Genomic DNA, 17,408 nt, shown 5'->3' with positions numbered 1-17,408 from the left:
GAAGAGATGCCTAACAGCTTTCTGCCACCCTAAGTAAGAATCAGCTGTGTTTCAAGTTGTATTCAACCATTTACTAAATCTATAAAGAAAATGCCTCCCCTATAAGAATAGAAAATGCTTTAATTATCAGTCCTGGTTTTTGAAATATCCTTGTTTTCAACAACCTTCATCCTGAACAGCGTCAGGCACTACGTGGTCGTAACCGTTTGTCAGTTAAGACCCGTAACAACCTCAAACCCAAATACACAACCGCTTGTTCATGAACAGGAGCGACTGACAGCGCATAGTCCAGTATTTCAAGGATCCCGAACCATATGCAACAGGGTATCATGCTACCTGGTCAAGAATTGACCCTCTCTGTTGAAGGTGGCCGTAACTATGTGCTGATCCCTACCAACTGTATGTTATGCTATTTTGTAATACTTTAATTGTATATTGGAACCCTGAAAACTAGCATCATATTGTTTTCATTAGCTTTTCTAGACATAAAATGAAATTTAAAACACAGCAGATAACCATAACCATACTGGTTGCTATGAGGATGCATTGGGTGGGTTGGTTTGGGCAATGCGTGATTAGGAAGGATCTCACCATTAAACCTCTAAAACATTTTGATCAGCTCCTCTGTTCAGCCTGTTGATGGGGGCAGACCTTTGCACCTCCTCCAAGACAACAGAAGTAGCTGATCGTGCCTCCTTGTGCAAGCACAGCGAATGCACCAACAGTGACGTGTTGTGTTTTCAGGGAAGTTCTGTCTCTGGAGTTCCTCTATCTCAGAGTCGTCAGTGGCTGTGCTGATGGAAAGATTCGTATATTTAACTACTTAACTGGAACCTGCCTGAAAGTGTTGACGGTCAATAGCGGAGGGGGGCCCGTATCTTTTTTCTGTGCTGCAGGAAACAGGTTGGTGACAACAGCTGTCATCAGTCTCTGAAACATTGTAGATGACGTTGTAATTTAAGGAACTGTATATTTTTCCTTTTTGTTGTCCTTCTCAAAAATAAGTTTTAAAGGGCTCTTCCACTTACTGACTGCTTTAATAATCTGGTTTTGTTAACAATGGATGAATTTTCTTAGCCCTTTCAGCTATGTACAATCTCCTGTTTCTATACTACTTCCGATATAGACACAGCTCTAAAGCTGAACTCAACTCCCAAATTCCTTAAGAGGTTGGAAAATCAAGGCAAGGCCTGACAACACCTTTGTTCCCTGACCTACTGCCTCCTTATAAAAGTCAATAATGGAAAATCCTTCCAGGTGCATTCACTCCTGCACTCTAGAGGTATTTAACAGCTTCTGTGTAAGCAATAGCTAAAACACTGGGGTGTTATCGGTGCTGGTTTGGTCAAAACTCTACAACACAGCAGTATATGGGCTGCTACAAAGAGAACTAACTCCAGCCCAACCAGATCCAGTACATCCTTCCAATTTAGGTTTAAATGTCCCTAATAATATGGTGTTTCCAGTTTCTTTTGGCATTGCACTGATCTAGCTTGGTCCACTCTTGGCAATTTTCACCCTAGTTATTTTAAAGCTAATTTTGCCATAGAGATGAGTGAAAAGAGCCCCACAGAGCTCATACAGAGTATGAGTTAAAATGTACAGAGTCTGACTGATGGGACCAACTGCTACGGCTTCCTTAAACAAGGGATGGGTATCCCGGATCTGTGTAAGCGCCCTCGGGTTTCGTACTGCACAGAAGCAAACGGCCCCTTAGGTGGCACCTGCTGCGTCAGTGGTAGCTGTGCTCTTAAAGGCTTTTCCTTTTCCAGGATGGTGATCAACTTGCCAACTAGTCTGTTGATGTTCCAGTTTGAGGATGCCAGCTGGGACTGCACCTCAGATGCCAATAGAGAGATGGTGAGGAAGGAAGGACAGTGCAGCGGGACTCCAAGCAGAGCACTGCTTCGCCTTCAGCAAAAGAAACACCATGACCTCAGCCGGGTGTATCGACTTGCTCCGGAGACAAAAGATGCTGACCAGCTCATGCTGTCTTGCTGGATCCGCTGCCAGTCACCAAAAAGCTGTGGAACATCTCAAAGTAGTACATACAGCCTCTGCAATATGTTGGCATTTTCTAAAATGAGTTGGAAACAATTTCAAGGACCCACTGCCTTCATCCTCATCCGTATCCAGGCTCACTGCTTTTTTTTTTTTTTTTTTTTTTTAAGTGCAGTCTGGTAGATGTGCTGCTGTGTTTCAATGGTTCTGTCATTTTTAGCCTTTTGTAAAACCTTTATACAGTTCTAAAACGTTTTGGTATAAGTTCAACACATTTGTCAAGACAGGCACTGTCGTTTTCCAACTGAGTAACAGAGATATAGTATTATTCATGTTCTTACAGCTGGCATGCACAAAAACATGCTGCTGATTCAGTGCTTGAATTATTTATTAACAAATACTCTAGGAAGTCACAGGACACCTGCATTCAGGAGCTGCCATCACTGGGAAATGCAACTGCACACAAACAGGCAACTTTTTAAATTGTAACATGGTGATATTGTTTTTTAAAATCAGAGTTATTTAATACAGTATGTGTCACGTCTTCTAGCTCAACAATCAAACTGTCCGTTGCAGATAAACTAATGGGCTAAGAAAGTTTTCATGCTTTTAAGGCCATCGGGTGTTAACCTCCTCTGTGCAGCTCTACTTGGTAAAAGATCTACAGTTTGTAAAACAGGGGTGCACTATAATTTTAGTGGCAAAAAAACCCCTATGGGCTGGGTATACATAATATTCGAAAAAAAATCAGCATTTGCCATCATCTTTGAATTCTTTGAGGTTTTCTGCTAATCAAGTATCTTTGGATTATTTCTAACACCTAGACCTTTAGAAGTTGTGGTAAGAGGCAAAGCAGTAACTGAACATTCGCAATCCCATCGGTTATAAAGATTTTATATAATGAATGTTGAACACCAGTAAAACTTAAGAAAGACTTATTCTTCTGTTTTCTAGCTCTCTGCTATGAACCGATGAAATCAGCAGCTTGCCAGCAACAGCAGCAGCTTTGCAAGATGGAAAAGGCTTTTCATATTCAGGCAGAGCAGCAGAAAAAGCTTTTCATTCCTGGTCCCAGACAGCCCCATGCCTTTGCCTCAGGAAAGCTGGCGAGAGCACATTCTGCAAGAATCCGGGCAGATGCTGGTAAGGGCTCCTTGTAGCTAGGTAGGACAGTAATTCTTCAAACAAGTGCACCTAAAAAAATTTAATAGATTAAACAAAAGGTAAGGAACTCTAGAAGCCAAGCCCTCTCTGGATGAAAGGCTTGCAATGCTACAACAGATATCTTCCAAACCCATGGTGGCTACAGAAACTGCTTTAGATCAATCCAATGGGACAAGTGCTCAGCTCCAGCTATAAGGCTTAATTCCCTGGTATCTAGGGCTTTTTCTTATGGTAGCCTTATTCTATTTTTTATTTCTTTATCAGGTATAGGAGAATTGTGCACAAAATTATTCAAGTAGTTGGTACCTAATAGCAGCAACTCAAAAAAATTGTTTAAAACTATTATATGTAAATTGTCTCAGCCAGCAAAGACATGGCAAGCTGAAACTTGAAAATGGAATGGTACTGAGATCACAAACAGCGGGGTTTTTTTCAAGTTTTATATTGAGAATCTGTTGGGATCTTAAACTTTAAGACAACCCTGACATCTTAGTTCAGAAGAGCTGTGCCAATGGAAAACTTCTAATCCCCAAACTCTGGGTGTCTGTAACCAAGACGCAGGGTCATATGTATGTGCAGATCAAGCAGTTCTAAATCCTGTGAGAAGCAAGTAGTAATTTTTATTCCTTTTGCTGTATTCTGCCTTTCTGCACTGTAACTTAATGTTCTCTGAAATACATTTCTAGAGGGTAGAAGTTTCAGTTAACCAGCCTGGGAAAACAGAATTGTATTGCAAAGCAATGATACACGAACAGCGTGACATTGCAAAGTGACAAATGAATCACTATAGCAAGGTCATGGGACTGAATGTCTTACACAGCTTGTGTCATAATCCTCATCTAGTTCTTAGTCCAGGGCATAATCCTACAATCAATCTTGTGTCTGTCATACAGCACAGGTCACCCTCCACATCCCTAGAGGCAGCAGAGCTAGGCTATGGAGCAAGTCTTGTGATTTCCAGTTCAAAGGCAGCTCTGAGTAGTAACGGTTCACAGTGGTTCTTGGATGTTGGCTACTTCAAAGATTTCTACCAGGAACCGACTTGTCTCGAAGCCTTTTCCCAAGCACAAACTGTAGGACAAGGGGTGCAAGGGCAGAGGTGGTGGGGAACCTCATTCCTCTTAGAAACCATAGTTTTAAACAAAATGGATACCAAACCATCTGCACGCAAATACAATGTATGTTACAGAACCTGACTTTAGTTTGACCCGTACAGACTATAGCAAGGAACACTTCCCAGTTAAGCAGGACAGAATTATCTCTGATGTTGGCAGCAGCACGGATGAGACCATGGATGGGAGAACAGAGACGGGCACCACTGGCTTGTGGCTTCCCACGCTGCCTGTTCTGTAGATAAACCTGAACTGTCCACGTGCCCGTCAATCCAGCACCCATCCCTGCTCTTGGAGTACTACCCTGCCAACAAATGATCACAAAACCTATCCCCAGCTCCAAATGTATTATCTTCTTTTGTTGGAAACAGATAGCGGACTTGAACATGGCCCTTCTCTCGATGTACCTGCACATCCTGACAGAGCAGAAGCCACTTTGCAGCATGAAAAGAAAAGAGGCTCAGGTTGCCCAATGTCCCTTGACAAGCTTCTCTTAAGGGTCAGCATGCTTCAGAATGCCTGCAAGTCGGCCCCAGTCAGCTCCAGCATTAAGCGCACTGCAGAAGTCAGAGAAGCATGGGAACATCCACGGGAGCATCAGCAACACCGCCCTGAAAAGGCACAAATATACAAACCCCCTCTGCAACACAAGAAGGATCAGACAGTCCAGCTCCAACATGTAAGATTGCGAAGTGATCCCCTGACCATGAAAAGAATCTCTACCCTCTGAAACCAAAATGCTGCAGCTCAAGCTGAAAAACTCTTTGCATGGACCCACTGTGAATTCCACCACGCCTGCTGCCCCAGTTGTGTGCCCCAAGATGTGTGGTTTGCAGAAGAAAGCTCACGGTGGTCACAGTAAAGCTGTTCCTCTCCTTGAAGGTGGAGTTCATCTTACCCATCCCTTTACAGCTTCTTCCGAACTGGTCAAATCAACATATGTCATGATTGCACAAATGAAAAATGAAGCAGTTTCCAGCAGAAAAAAGGCCTTCTGTCTGTATGGTGGAGACCCTTCCCCAGGTGATGGTGGGTTCAGGCTTCTGACGGGAAAACAGAAGGAAGCGTGTGAGGCAGCCACTGTAGCTCGGTATCGGGCAGCACAGACAAAGCTCCTAGAAGATCAGCGGAGAGCATGCAAGAAGGTCTGGTTAAGGAAAATTAAAGGCCTACCTATAGATTCTTTTACTGAGGAGAGGAAAATAGCTGCTCCTGAACTTGGGCCTAATGTGTTGATCTGATGTAATCCCAACAATTTGTCCAACAAAGAACCAGTATCTGAGGATTCTGGTGTCCAGCTGAGTCTGCCATGTCAAGATCCACAAGGATCTTGACATATACATTTCTAAGTGTAAAAGACTTCTCTGCTGTAAGTTTTTTCTAAGAAGTATTATTGGTATATTCAGCTATTTCTCAAGACAGAGTGAAGAGACAGAGTCCTCTCCTGGATTTACCTTGCTTTTGCTACAGACACAGCACTGACACTATAGCTTGACACATGGCTCAGCTGTGTGTGAATAATAATAATTAAAAAACTGATTAGAATTTATACGGATTGATTAGAGTTTATAAGCTGAAGAAGTGTGGACTGAAAACTGGCTGAGCAGCTGAGGCTGGAGGGTGGTGATCAGCTGCAAAAAGTCTAGTTGAGGGGCAGTAACTAGCAGTGTAGTCCAGGGGCTGATACTGGGTCTGATTTAGACATCTTAATTAATGACCTGGATGATGGGGCAGGGCGCACCCTCAGCAAGGTGGTGGGTGGCACGAAATGGGGAGGAGTGGCCGATGCACTGGAGTTGTGCTGCTGTCCTGAGGGACCTGGACAGGCTGGAGAAATGGGCAGAGAGAGACCTCCTGAAGTTCAGCCAGGGGAAGTGCCAAGTCTTTGCCCCTGGGGAGGAACAGCTCTAGGCACCAGGACATGCTGGAGCCACCCAGCTAGGAAGCAGCTTAAAAAATATTTTTTATTAAGAAAAAAAAGTCATGGTTTCTGTTTTTGTGGATAAAACGCCTAAATGTGCTTATGTCCACCAATGCTCAGGACTTAAATTGATCTGAGTTGGGAAGACAAAGACCTCTTTAGTTGTCCAGCTTTGAGTGCCTGGGCCAGTGTACCAGCAATCTTATTCTCTTGCACTAGAGGTTCAAGGCAGGACACTCCTGCCCATGGTCACATAAAGGGTCCTTTCAGTAGCAATGAAAGTCTGCGAAACTCTTCATACAGAAGGGCGGTGATTAGTTTTGGTTGATTTTAATGTCATCTTCAACTTCCAAACCCTGGGGTTAAGCCAGACCTTGCTAACAGCGCAAAATAACGTTACCCCCTGAATAATAACAAAGAGGTTATAAAAACTAGAGTGTCCAGATAAAACAGTGAGGAAGCCAGAAACTAATGCAGATGTGGGAGCTGGACAGTTGCAGTTCAGCTTTGCTGCTGAAAGGTTGTGCAGGCTGGGGATGAGCGAGGGTGGGCGGCTGGCTGCCTTGGACAGCTGTGCTGTGGTACAGGGAGCGTAGCTGGCTGAGGTGGCTTTGCCTGATGTTAGTTTTCAAACACAAAGCAGCAAGGATTTCACGCTTAGCCACGGGATGGCACTTTCTTACAAGAAACCAGGCCCAAGCCCAGCCCAGCTGCAGCCAGAGGCCCTCTGGCACAACCCCCCTGGAAAAAAGCATCTCATAGAGGAAGCCCGATGGAAAAACATCACGGAAAGGCTCACGCCTTTTTAGCCGTGCTGAAGTGAGGAGGATTAGACTGTTGTCTTCCTGCTTGGAGTCAGTAAATCAGCATCTCCCTGCAGGTGTGAGTGCTTAGGCGCTTGCAAGATGCTACAGCTGACACAGATGGTGTGGAATTACCTGCAGGGGCAGAGCTGGACTAAGTCCTGTGATCAGCTTTAGCCTAGCACAGTGGATGCAAAGCTGGGAGCAGAAAGTCAGAGGTGCACTGGAAAGGAATCAACGTATGGGGAGATGTCATACACGGTACGTAAACTCACTTAGGAAGGTAACTAAGAGGAGGTTGTTTGCCCGCCTTAACTTCTGAATTAAATTGACTTTTCTGCGTACCTGGCCTTTGGGTGGGCAGAAGTTACAAGCTGGGGATGCTGTGGGCAGCGCTGCTGCTGTGCAGGGCACGACACAGCCACAAGCAAAGAGAAAGCCAGGCACAGTGGTGGCAAGGTAGTTTCAACAGAGTTTTGTTGTAAGTAGATGCCATTTATGTTGTACTTGTCATCCATAAACTGTAGATTATATTATCCTGATGTGATAATACCATACTGACATCCCAGCAATTTTGTCTGTATAGCTCAACAGGTGTTCCTAAACAAAACGTGCTTTTGCTTTTATCTGAGTGGTGGTTATAACTAGAAGTGTCTGTGTTTCAGCAGAGGAATGGTGCCTGACACTTCACGTGATGAGCAGAAAAGGAGCAAGAGAGTACTAAAAAGAGGCAACAACAAAGATATAAAGAGTAAATTAAGTTTTTATGTAGTACTGTATTAATCAGTAATAGTTTTTGATTGCCTGTGAAATGGCATGCTGACTTCAATAAGCATTGCAAGCGTACTTGTTAATTAGGTAAACAAAATGGACTTTTTAATATTGTCTTTAAATTGATGTGAAAATAAAACCGCAGGCAGGCAGTATTGAAGTGAAAGGACATTTTATTTTTTTGTGGCTGGACCAGACACCATGAGATTATATCGTGTATATCAAATGTAAGATAGACTTAAGATAAGGTGATTCTAATAACTCTATAGCAGCCCCTTCTAAATAAAAAAAAAAAATAAAATTAAAGATGTATGAAAGACCATTAAACAGCTAGATGTTTACATGATGAACATTAAGTTTCTGACTTGCAGTATAACAGGCTTATTTCTATGGTGCCCTTATGCTGTGGTTTTTCAGGTGTTAGCTTGAATACAGTACAGTTTGGGGGAAAGTCATGAGAGGGAGAGCTGTGTCACTCAGGGCACTAGCAGAGCTCTTTACAAGAGCGGGGGTGTTAATCCTGGAGCATGGGTGAATCTGAGCCCCAGGGTTACAGTCTGCATGTCTGGGGATTTTCCCCATAGCCACAGCTCCGCACCACACCTTGCTCTTCCTCCTGGATGGCTCCAACTGTGGGGTCTGGGGCCCCCGTTGTGTTTCAGGACAGTGCACATGACAGTCTCACACTTCGTTGCCCCCCCCCGCAGGCTCCTGGGGGTGAGTGGGGTGGAAACTCCGAGGGCCAAAGGAGCTGTGTCGAATGCCAACGCCAGAATACGGTGGAAGCAGCAGAGAGCTGCTTCCCAGCTCCGGGTGAGTCCTGTCCCAGGTACCGGGGTCATCTGGGAGGAAATGCTGTGTGTGAAAATGCTGTATCTACCACAAAATACCAAAGCATACAGTACTATTAATATTTTTGTTCCTTTGTCTTCAGAGCAAATGTTTGGCAACATGCTTTAATAAAGGGGCGGGGGGGCGGAATCCCAACCAGGTGACTTTTCTTCAGAGGTTTTCCAGTAGAATTTTTGTTTTGTGTATGCTCACAGATGGCTGTAATAAGGAATTTTATAATCAGGGCACTTGTTGACTTGCACTTTTTTTTGCTGCAAGCCGTGTCTTTCTGTAGACTTTGCACAAATTGAAGCTTAAAACTTCCCCTTTGTTTTCAGCACGGCTGCTCAGTCCTTCCTCATGTTCTAAAAATACTGATCTGAGGGCGTAACTCCACTTTGAGCTTTTTCTATCACATTTTCTAGACATTCAGTTGTTTTTGACCTGTCCCAGGAGCACAGACTTGGTGAGCTACTCGGGAAGGGGCGCAGTGAAGTGACAGCTGGGTGGTGTGTACAGGCAGCTTTTGCAGAAGGTACCAGCCTGTGTCAGTCAACACAGACACCCACCAGCCCTGCGTGAATGATGGTGGTGGCTAAAAACCTGAAACCTGGCTTGGTACCGTGCTCTTCGCCGTGTTTCTCAGGTACTACGTTACGGATCAGGAAAGGGGTGAGGCTCCAGAAAAGCCATTTTTCCTCTGAAAGCTGTCCCTCTGGCCGACTACCCTCGACATCGAGTCTGGGTGTAACGTGTTCCTGCTCCACGGCGCTGCCGTGGCTCACGCAGCGTCCCCGTGGGCCTGCCTGGCTCCCGAGTGCCGGAGCCTCTTCCCCGAGGACGAGCGCCCATCCCGGAGGCCGGTCCACAGAGAGCTGCGGGCCCGGGCCCTGCCCCGTGGGGAGCCCCAGCGGGGCCGCCTCCCGCTCCCCTCCGGGCCAGGCCCCGTGGGGAGCCCCAGCGGGGCCGCCTCCCGCTCCCCTCCGGGCCCGGCCCCGTGGGGAGCCCCAGCGGGGCCGCCTCCCGCTCCCCTCCGGGCCCGGCCCCTCAGCAGCCGCCAACGGCCTCAGCACCGCCCTGTGACGTCACCGCTACGGCAGGCGAGAGGGGCGTGGCAGCGCGCATGCGTGCGGGGCGGGGCGTGTCGCGATTGGCCCGCGGCCGTGACGTGGCGCGGCAGGCGGAAGTGAGGGGGCCGCGGCCATGTTACGGCAGGTGAGGCGGCCCCCGCCGGGCGGGGTCAGGGGGCAGCGCGGGGGGCCGGGGCCTGCGGCCGCCGCACCGGGGGAGCGGGGACGGTAGGTGCTGCCGGCTGCTATCGGCCCGCAGCCCCGGGGCTGCGCGCTGGAGCCCCCAAGCGCTGGGAACCGCTCCCGAATCGGTTAAACACCCGGGGGAGGTGTTGGGGGCCGGGGCAGGTGGGTGTTGTGGCGGGGAAGGCCTCTGGGGCAGGGCCGGGCTCAGGGGAGACGTTCCTTGGGTGAGGGTTGGAGTCACGCTTCTGTAAGGCCTGCGACAGAGACCGGCCTGCCTGAGACAGTGATAATTCTGTTCCCGTCGCCAGTATCTGCACTGAGATTGGGGTCTGTGTGTGTGTGTGTCTGTGTGTTGCCTGACTTAGGAACAGCTTTTGTGTCAGGTAATGGGTTCTCTGGGAGGAACGATGAGTAAAGCACCCGAGGCAAGGCTGTGCGGTTAACTGCCGGGGTGCAGCAAGGATCCTTGGACTCACGGTGTGAGTTTATATAGTTTTGAGAAAGCACAAATCAAAACACATTGCATGTTTTGCTTTGTGTGTGGTTGAATCTTCTCATTCATTCCAAATTTATTTTGATTTTAAAGGGCAGCTGTAACATTCTGGGTAATCAAAAGCGTCCCTGCTTGAAGTTGAAAGTGGATTATGTTTTCTCACGTAGCTTTTTGCATCTGTTCCCCGCTTTAGGACAGCAGTGATGACATTGAAGATGTGTCTCTCTTTGATGCAGATGATGATGCATCCAGGAGATCAAAAAAGTCAAAAATAAGGTCAGTGGCCATAGAGAGAGTTTCTAGATGAGTTCTGGGCAGAAGCATGAGGAAGAAAGGACTGTCATATTACATCAAAACATGGAATGGCAAATACCTTCTTTATTTGGAAGTAATGGAGAGTAATTCCTGGGTGACTGGGAGCACCAGTTCCAGAAGCTCAGTTGGAACTTATAGACCTGTGCCTTCATGCTTCTGGGTCCCCCATGTTTAATATGTGTTCGTGTTCCTGCATGGAAGGAATCTATGCTGATACGACGACTCTAACAGGAGGTTCTCACCGTGTCGAGCGCTGGTGTGGCCTAGTCTGTTGTCCCTTCCCAGCCTTTTTCTTGAATACGTTTTGTGCTGCCCTGCTGTCTACCGTGTCCTGGCATAGCTAGCCCAGCCACCTCCTCCTGCCCAAACTCCTGCCCCACAGCAGTGTCCATACCCACGTGCTGTGGTGACCTCAGCTCAGTACTGCGTGTTTCTGACCTGGAAGCTGCAGAAATAAGAAAGAAGGGCAAGTCTGCTGTGTTGAGAAATACCATTTTTCCTTCAGAGGTATTTCCTCTGCTAGAATCTTTTTAAACTTATCCCATAAAAACTGTCTTACACTGAACACGAGGTAAAACTCCCTGTCCCCTTCCACCCCAAATTCTGTCTGCATGTGGGACATCACTGCATGTGGAATGTGTCTTCCTTATGATGAGCTTCTGGTCAATTTATTTCCCATATTTTCAGAAGTCATTACACACTGGGTTGATGTTATGATGCTGATCCTTATCCTGTGAGTTGGTGGGAGATCATGTGGCAGTGTCATTTCTCTGAAATTGCTTGGTGTCTTGTCTGAAAGAGCTGTGACTGTACTGTACTTCATTCCAGGCATCCAGTGGCATCATTTTTCCACTTATTCTTCCGAGTCAGTGCGATAGTTGTCTATCTGCTCTGTGAGCTCTTAACTAGCAGCTTTATTGCCTGCATGGTGACTATTATCCTCCTCTTGTCATGTGACTTTTGGGCTGTAAAGGTAAGTTCCTCTTACGCTTTTGTTATCTTCGTCTTACTGTATAGGAATAATTGAACAGTGATATTCATGTCACAAGGAAAGTAACAACTTTGTGCCTTTGCCACAAAATGATACCCCAGATACCCTCAAGTACTGTGATGTATTGCAGAGCGTTATGAAATAACTCTTAAATCTTTGTGTACTTAGTTTATTTTGAAAATCAAATGGAGGACATGTATATTAAGCTTTCTTTTAGCACAGGTTTTCTTATCAGAGCACTTTGGAATCACCAGAAGTACGCCTCACAGTAAATTAGTGTTGTACTGGACATATTAGGAAATAGATTGTTGCGGACATAAGAGCCTTGTAATCTTGTTTTCCCAAGTGTAAGGCAAATGATCACCATTGACAGTAGCAACCCAAACAGCTGAACCTTGGCAAATGGTTTCTTTTAGCAGAAGATATAAAGCTCATAACTTCTTCTATTTCAGAATGTCACAGGGCGACTGATGGTTGGCCTTCGTTGGTGGAACCAGGTGGATGATGATGGTAGAAGTCACTGGATATTTGAAGCCAGGAAGGTATATTTCTTTTTTTTTTTTTTTTTCTTTTCATTGTTTCTGTTTTATGAAACCCCTATTGATTGGCAGTTATGCTTGTGATGATAGATGCACAAGGTAGACATTTACTTCCAGCCACAGATCTGTAACCATGGGCTTGTTTCATGTAGGCTGCTGAGTGAGCTTTTTTTATTGTTGAATTGTTTAAAAATTCTCATGATGTATTGATCTGGCTTAATGTAAGTAACTTAAAAGTTCCACATAAAATGCAGTAAAGGTTCTTATGTCACACCGGTAACCTGCAGGTTTTCTGGTGTGGACTTTGGACAGCTGACGTAGGTTTTATCTCCTATAGAAAACTATTGGAAGTAGGAAGAAATGTATAGCATTCATCATGGCTGTTGCTTTGCCTTTGTGTTCATGGTGCCTACTGCTATCTCTTTAGCATCCCATCTGTCAGGCACCTCACAGAATGTCACATGTTTACCCTTTCTATCCTTATCTCTTACCTCTGTATGGAGCTAATGGCATGCAAATCTGGAGGGAGGTAAAGATCGTTTCCTTGATCCCATGTGCCCTCTGCGCTGGTGTAGGGACTCGAACTTAAACCTTTCTTCAGCTGAGTTCGTGCACTCACTACAGGCACATTCTTTCTCAAAACTGCTAGTTTAGAAAAGTTAAAACGTACTGGGGAAGAGAGAGAGAGGTAGCTGAACTGCTGTAAATTTACCTGTAAGTTGTTAACCCCAGCCCAGCTGTTTTAATTTACAGGAAGAAGTGAGTGTTTGCTTAGGATCTTCTGCTCTGTAAACACCTTATAAAATCAGTAGTGTGATGTGAATGAGACCTCTGCATGTGTAAAGAAAAAACTACCCTACTTTGATGCCTAAGATTATCAATATTTAGTTCTGCCAGTGCTAGGATTGGTGAAATTCTGGTTGTCTGTGCAGTGGTTTGGAGGTAGAAAGACATTACCTGTTTGGCTCTTTCTAAGCTTTGTAACTGAGCCATGCAGTAAATGTCATGTTGCCCAAACCTCACCTTTTAGCCCCAAGCATTCCAAGAGGATTTGATGCAGCTGCCTCCACAGTTTCTGATAGAAAATTGACAAAAGGGTCTCTTGAATAGAAACATCTTCTGTTGCGGAAAGATCTGTGTGGTGTAGAAACTGATCTTGAAAGCACCCAGTACTGTTGTGTGGAGGCAAAAACCAGGGGGCTTGTAGATTCTGGACTGTTTTAAATGACAATGTGATCTATACGATGGAGCAGCCTGTTAATCTCCCATTTCCTTTCTGTTTCTAGGTATCAACGAAAGGGAGTAAAGCCTCATCAGAAGCAGAGTCACGAATTTTCTGGTTAGGTCTAATTACCTGTCCCATGATCTGGGTGATATTTGCTTTCAGCGCTCTCTTTTCTTTCAAAGTGAAATGGCTGGTGAGTTGACTCCCTCAATCAGTAATAGATCTTGCACGTTACAAGTAAGGCAGTGCAAATTAGTGACTTTACTTTCTTGTGTCTTAGGCAGTGGTTGTGATGGGAGTGGTGCTTCAGGGAGCCAACCTTTATGGTTATATCAGGTGCAAAGTTGGCAGTAGAAAGAACTTGACAAGCATGGCCACCAGCTATCTTGGAAAGCAGTTCTTGCGGCAGGTAAGATTCCCAGGGTTTTGGAAACCCTCCGGTTATACTCCTTTCTGTCCATAATCTTCCTTCCTGCCTAGACATGAAAGGAAAAACTGAAAAAGTTGTTATTTAGAGTTCTGCAATGGGACCCTTCACACCTTACATCCTTGTGAATTTGAGCCTCTTTAAGTCACAGAGTAACTTGCCAATTATTAGCATCAAGTCCCATTTGCAGTGTCTTGTGAGCTCGTATTATTTGCTGGTGCCGTGGACAAGTGCCAGAGAAGTTACTGGGATATGGTTGGTGTATTGGAAATAGGGAACACGGTGAATGCGGTCACAGAATGAAATAGCTTTTGGTAAACTCTGCTGCTCTTGGATAACACATTGTTAAATTACTCCTTTCGTCACACTGCTTCCTCTTCAGATTGTGCTAGCCACAAAACCATGCATCTGGAGGGATGTTGCGTTGGTCCTTGTGTGTCAGTGCACGGCTGCAGCGTGCATAGCTCTTAGCCAAAAGGGCTGCCACTGCCTCTTACATTTTTCTCACTTCCAGCCAGCTCTTCTTGACAGTCCTTTTCTGCTCCACCACTGGGTTTTATTCCTTCCATAGGTCCCTGCAGCAGGAGGCACAGCCCTCCTTCCTTCTGCTTCCAGGCTGTCATTTAGCTTTTGCTTTTACTGAGTTTCTTGACTCTTACACAGACAGCTCGGGGGGCAGGTGGTTTGGCTGCCACAGGTTCACAAATGCTCACTGGAAGCTCAGACATTGATAAACCTTTCTTGGCTGATTGTCCTCCTCTGTGGCTTGCTTTGCTTCTGAATGCTTTTACCACTGCAGTGGTTAACCAGAGGCCCAGACCAGTCTTGACCTCTGGCAGAAACAAATGTCTTGCCCAAGAATCATGGCAGTGAGTCACACAGTTTTCTGATACTCCTTTTATTCTTCTTTTTCTTCTTCTTCTTCCTTCTGTAGACTGTGGCTAAAGAGGACCAAACAGCATCCTGAGTGGTGGAAGCCTCAAAACGGACTTGATTCACAGTAGGGAACAACGGAGAATGTTGCTCTGACCATGAGATTTGGGAGCTGCATACATGAAGTGTGAATTAAAAGAAGTAAATAAATTGTGCAAGACTTCAGGTTAACACTCCTAGCAACTTATATTCGATTTTCTACTAGCAGTTTGTGTTTAAGTCCTTTCTTTAGTTTGATTAATTAGAATTAATTTGCCTAAACTTCAAACTAAAAAATATCCTAGGTGGCTATCATACAGGTTTAAAACTACTGGATGAATTAAGAGAGAATTGCTGGACATCCTTCTTCAGAAAAACCATGCACAAGCTGAGCCTTCTTTCACCCAAGAATTTCCCAACTCTTCCAGCAGTTGATGCCTCACATAGTTTCAGTTGTGGACGTTGTTGCATTTTGTTCTTGGAGGTTGTTGCTGCTTCTGTTACAGAGTTTAGATAGTGCTCTTTTGGCTCCACATCTCTCTGGTTCTGTGACTTGAATGGCACTGAGGTGGGCGCAGTGAAGAACATCTAAAGGAAGTGTTGCTGTTGGCTTAGTGGGAAGATAATTGGAGTCTCATGGAAACTGCAGAAAGTGACTTCTGAGCAGCTCTGGTCTTTTATTTATCTGAAGCATTCTTAGAGGTCTCAGTAACATCTTAAACCCCTGGATTTATGGGAAGTCCCTCTGCCACCTGTAGGTCTGTGTCTGTATGGAGAGTGTAGTAAGAGTAAAACCAGTTTCTGGGGAAGGTTGCACACACAGTTTCAGAAACGGAGTGAATCTGGGAGCAGGTGCTGCCTGACTAATGCTGTTGAAGCAATGCCATCTGGTGTCGTGTTGGCGCTGCATTTGGTGCCACGGGTCTTGTCCTCTGGCCAGAGGGTGTAGGGTGAGTGATCTGCTGTTTCTTCACTGGTCCCTCAGCAGAGGGTCACGGGGAATGCGACCAGCGACCAACAGGGTTTTACGTTTCTTGAATCCATGCAGCATGCTGTCCTTAAGCTGTGCTCCCCCAGGGGTCTGCAGGGTGGAAAAAAAGCCTTTTGTAGGATTGTGAAATGTTGGCTTGCAGTGTGTTCACTTAGGTGGCAAAGTGGTGTGTTTTGTGTGACAAGCTGTATGAAAGGGGTCAGTTCCTTCTTGTCATGTGATTCCTGTTCAAGGCAGATTGTCCTTTCGCAGTGGCAGATGTTGTAAAGTTCAGATGAGGCGTTTTAAATTAAGAATGTGGTTTCTTTTTGAATAATGGGTATTGTAAATTGTGGGATTGCATTAACATGATTCCTCTCCCTGTACTGTAGCAATACTTGGGAGCTGTACATTTGTTTAACTCTTTGGATTGATACCTTCCTTTTGTAAATATGTATTTATAAAATCTTGAAATTAAAATAATGCTTTGTTTAACCAGACCACGTATCCCTTCTATGATTCATGGTTGAGCTCTATTTATACACCATGTTCCTGTAGTGTAGTTTTAACAGGGATTACTTGTCCCGTTAAACGCTGCTGTTCAGCGAGCTCCGGCACAGTTGGTTCCTCCCAGGGGCTTTCAATGGTTTTCCCTGTGCAAATGCTTTCTTCTTAAGGATGCTGGAGCTGTTATCACGCAGAGCTGGAGTAATTGTCACCCTGTGAGGCTCAGCTGGAGTGGCTAAGGTGCTGCTTCTGAGGGCACTGGTAGGGCCCCTCTGCTCTGTTCCTGGCTCGCCCCTGGCAGGTGGCAGTGTGCTACCATAAATGCTCATGCCACGCATGGCGGGAGCTTCTAGTCCTCATTTACATGGAAGGGATGATTTATTTCTAAGAAACGAATGTAAACAGGCAAAATGAAACCAATCACTGAAGAGAGGGTCCTTTTGCAGCCACGCGGGCATGAGCAAGTGCAGTATTCGGCCCGTATGGTGCAATGGAATGGGAATCATTTCTGCTCCAGCCCAGGATCCCTGCTGGACGCTGCTGTCAGAGGGATGCCCCTGACTCCAGCACAGCTCCAGCCACGAGGTAGTTATTTTAAAATGTGTTGAAAGTTTTGGACTTAACATTTATTCTCCTGCTGCCAAAGCTCCCCCCAAACTGCTGGAAAATAGAGTGTGCTTTTCTGGAAGTTGCAGTTTATTTAATCAAGGACAGAGACATTTATTAGTATGTGCCTTTAAATATAGTCCTCTTTGGCTTATTTTTAGCCTCTTGGCAAGCATTCAGTCTTTTGGCTTCTGAGAAGCTGTCATTTTACTGCATTTCTCCACAGGGTGGATCAGAACCAAATTTCTTATCACTGCTCCGGCTGGGTGTGAGTCTTGTTTGATTTTTACTCACTATGTGCTGGGGTTTCCTGTGAAGCAGGAAGTGGGAGTTGCTGCAGAATGGGGAAATTCTCTGAATGTGCTTTTTTTTGACAAGCCTCAGGAATCCACGCTAAGCCAGTTTTTTGAGGATTAGCTGTGTAATGGTGTCTCCACCTAAGACCTCCACGCCTGGGTGGTGGCTGAACTTTCAGGGTTTACAGAAGCAGAAATATTCCAAGAGCAATAATAAAAAAAATACTATTTGCTATAGCCAAGTATGCCTCAGATGTTGCAGGCACAG

At 45.5% G+C, this 17,408-nt stretch overlaps 1 protein-coding gene across 2 annotated transcripts; it reads left to right on the top strand.

Annotated features, from left to right (window-relative positions):
* Positions 1-9,048: 9,048 nt before the first annotated feature.
* Positions 9,049-16,231, top strand: LOC308054439 (Golgi apparatus membrane protein TVP23 homolog B-like). Of its 2 annotated transcripts, XM_080367300.1 has the most exons (7): positions 9,721-9,818; positions 10,546-10,628; positions 11,496-11,640; positions 12,111-12,200; positions 13,484-13,615; positions 13,703-13,831; positions 14,784-16,231. In XM_080367300.1, exons 1-7 carry the CDS (start codon positions 9,807-9,809, stop codon positions 14,814-14,816), a joined length of 624 nt encoding a protein of 207 aa, XP_080223426.1. In that variant the 5' UTR covers positions 9,721-9,806; the 3' UTR covers positions 14,817-16,231. The 2 variants fall into 2 exon arrangements, with proteins under 2 accessions (XP_080223427.1, XP_080223426.1); XM_080367301.1 differs by lacking the exons at positions 9,721-9,818; positions 11,496-11,640 and adding an exon at positions 9,049-9,249.
* The last annotated feature ends 1,177 nt before the right edge of the window (positions 16,232-17,408 follow it).

The sequence above is a fragment of the Falco punctatus genome, assembly GCF_963210335.1.
Source record: "Falco punctatus genome assembly, chromosome: 1".
Lineage (NCBI taxonomy): Eukaryota > Metazoa > Chordata > Aves > Falconiformes > Falconidae > Falco > Falco punctatus.
Note: the sequence above shows the minus strand (reverse complement) of the source record. Positions and strands in the feature narration are given on the sequence as shown.

Bases quoted from the DNA above. Each gene is read 5' to 3' on its own strand.
- LOC308054439 (XM_080367300.1), top strand. The intron at 12,201-13,483 runs GTATATTTCTTT...TTCTGTTTCTAG, and splicing joins GGATATTTGAAGCCAGGAAG to GTATCAACGAAAGGGAGTAA. The intron at 13,616-13,702 runs GTGAGTTGACTC...CTTGTGTCTTAG, and splicing joins CTTTCAAAGTGAAATGGCTG to GCAGTGGTTGTGATGGGAGT.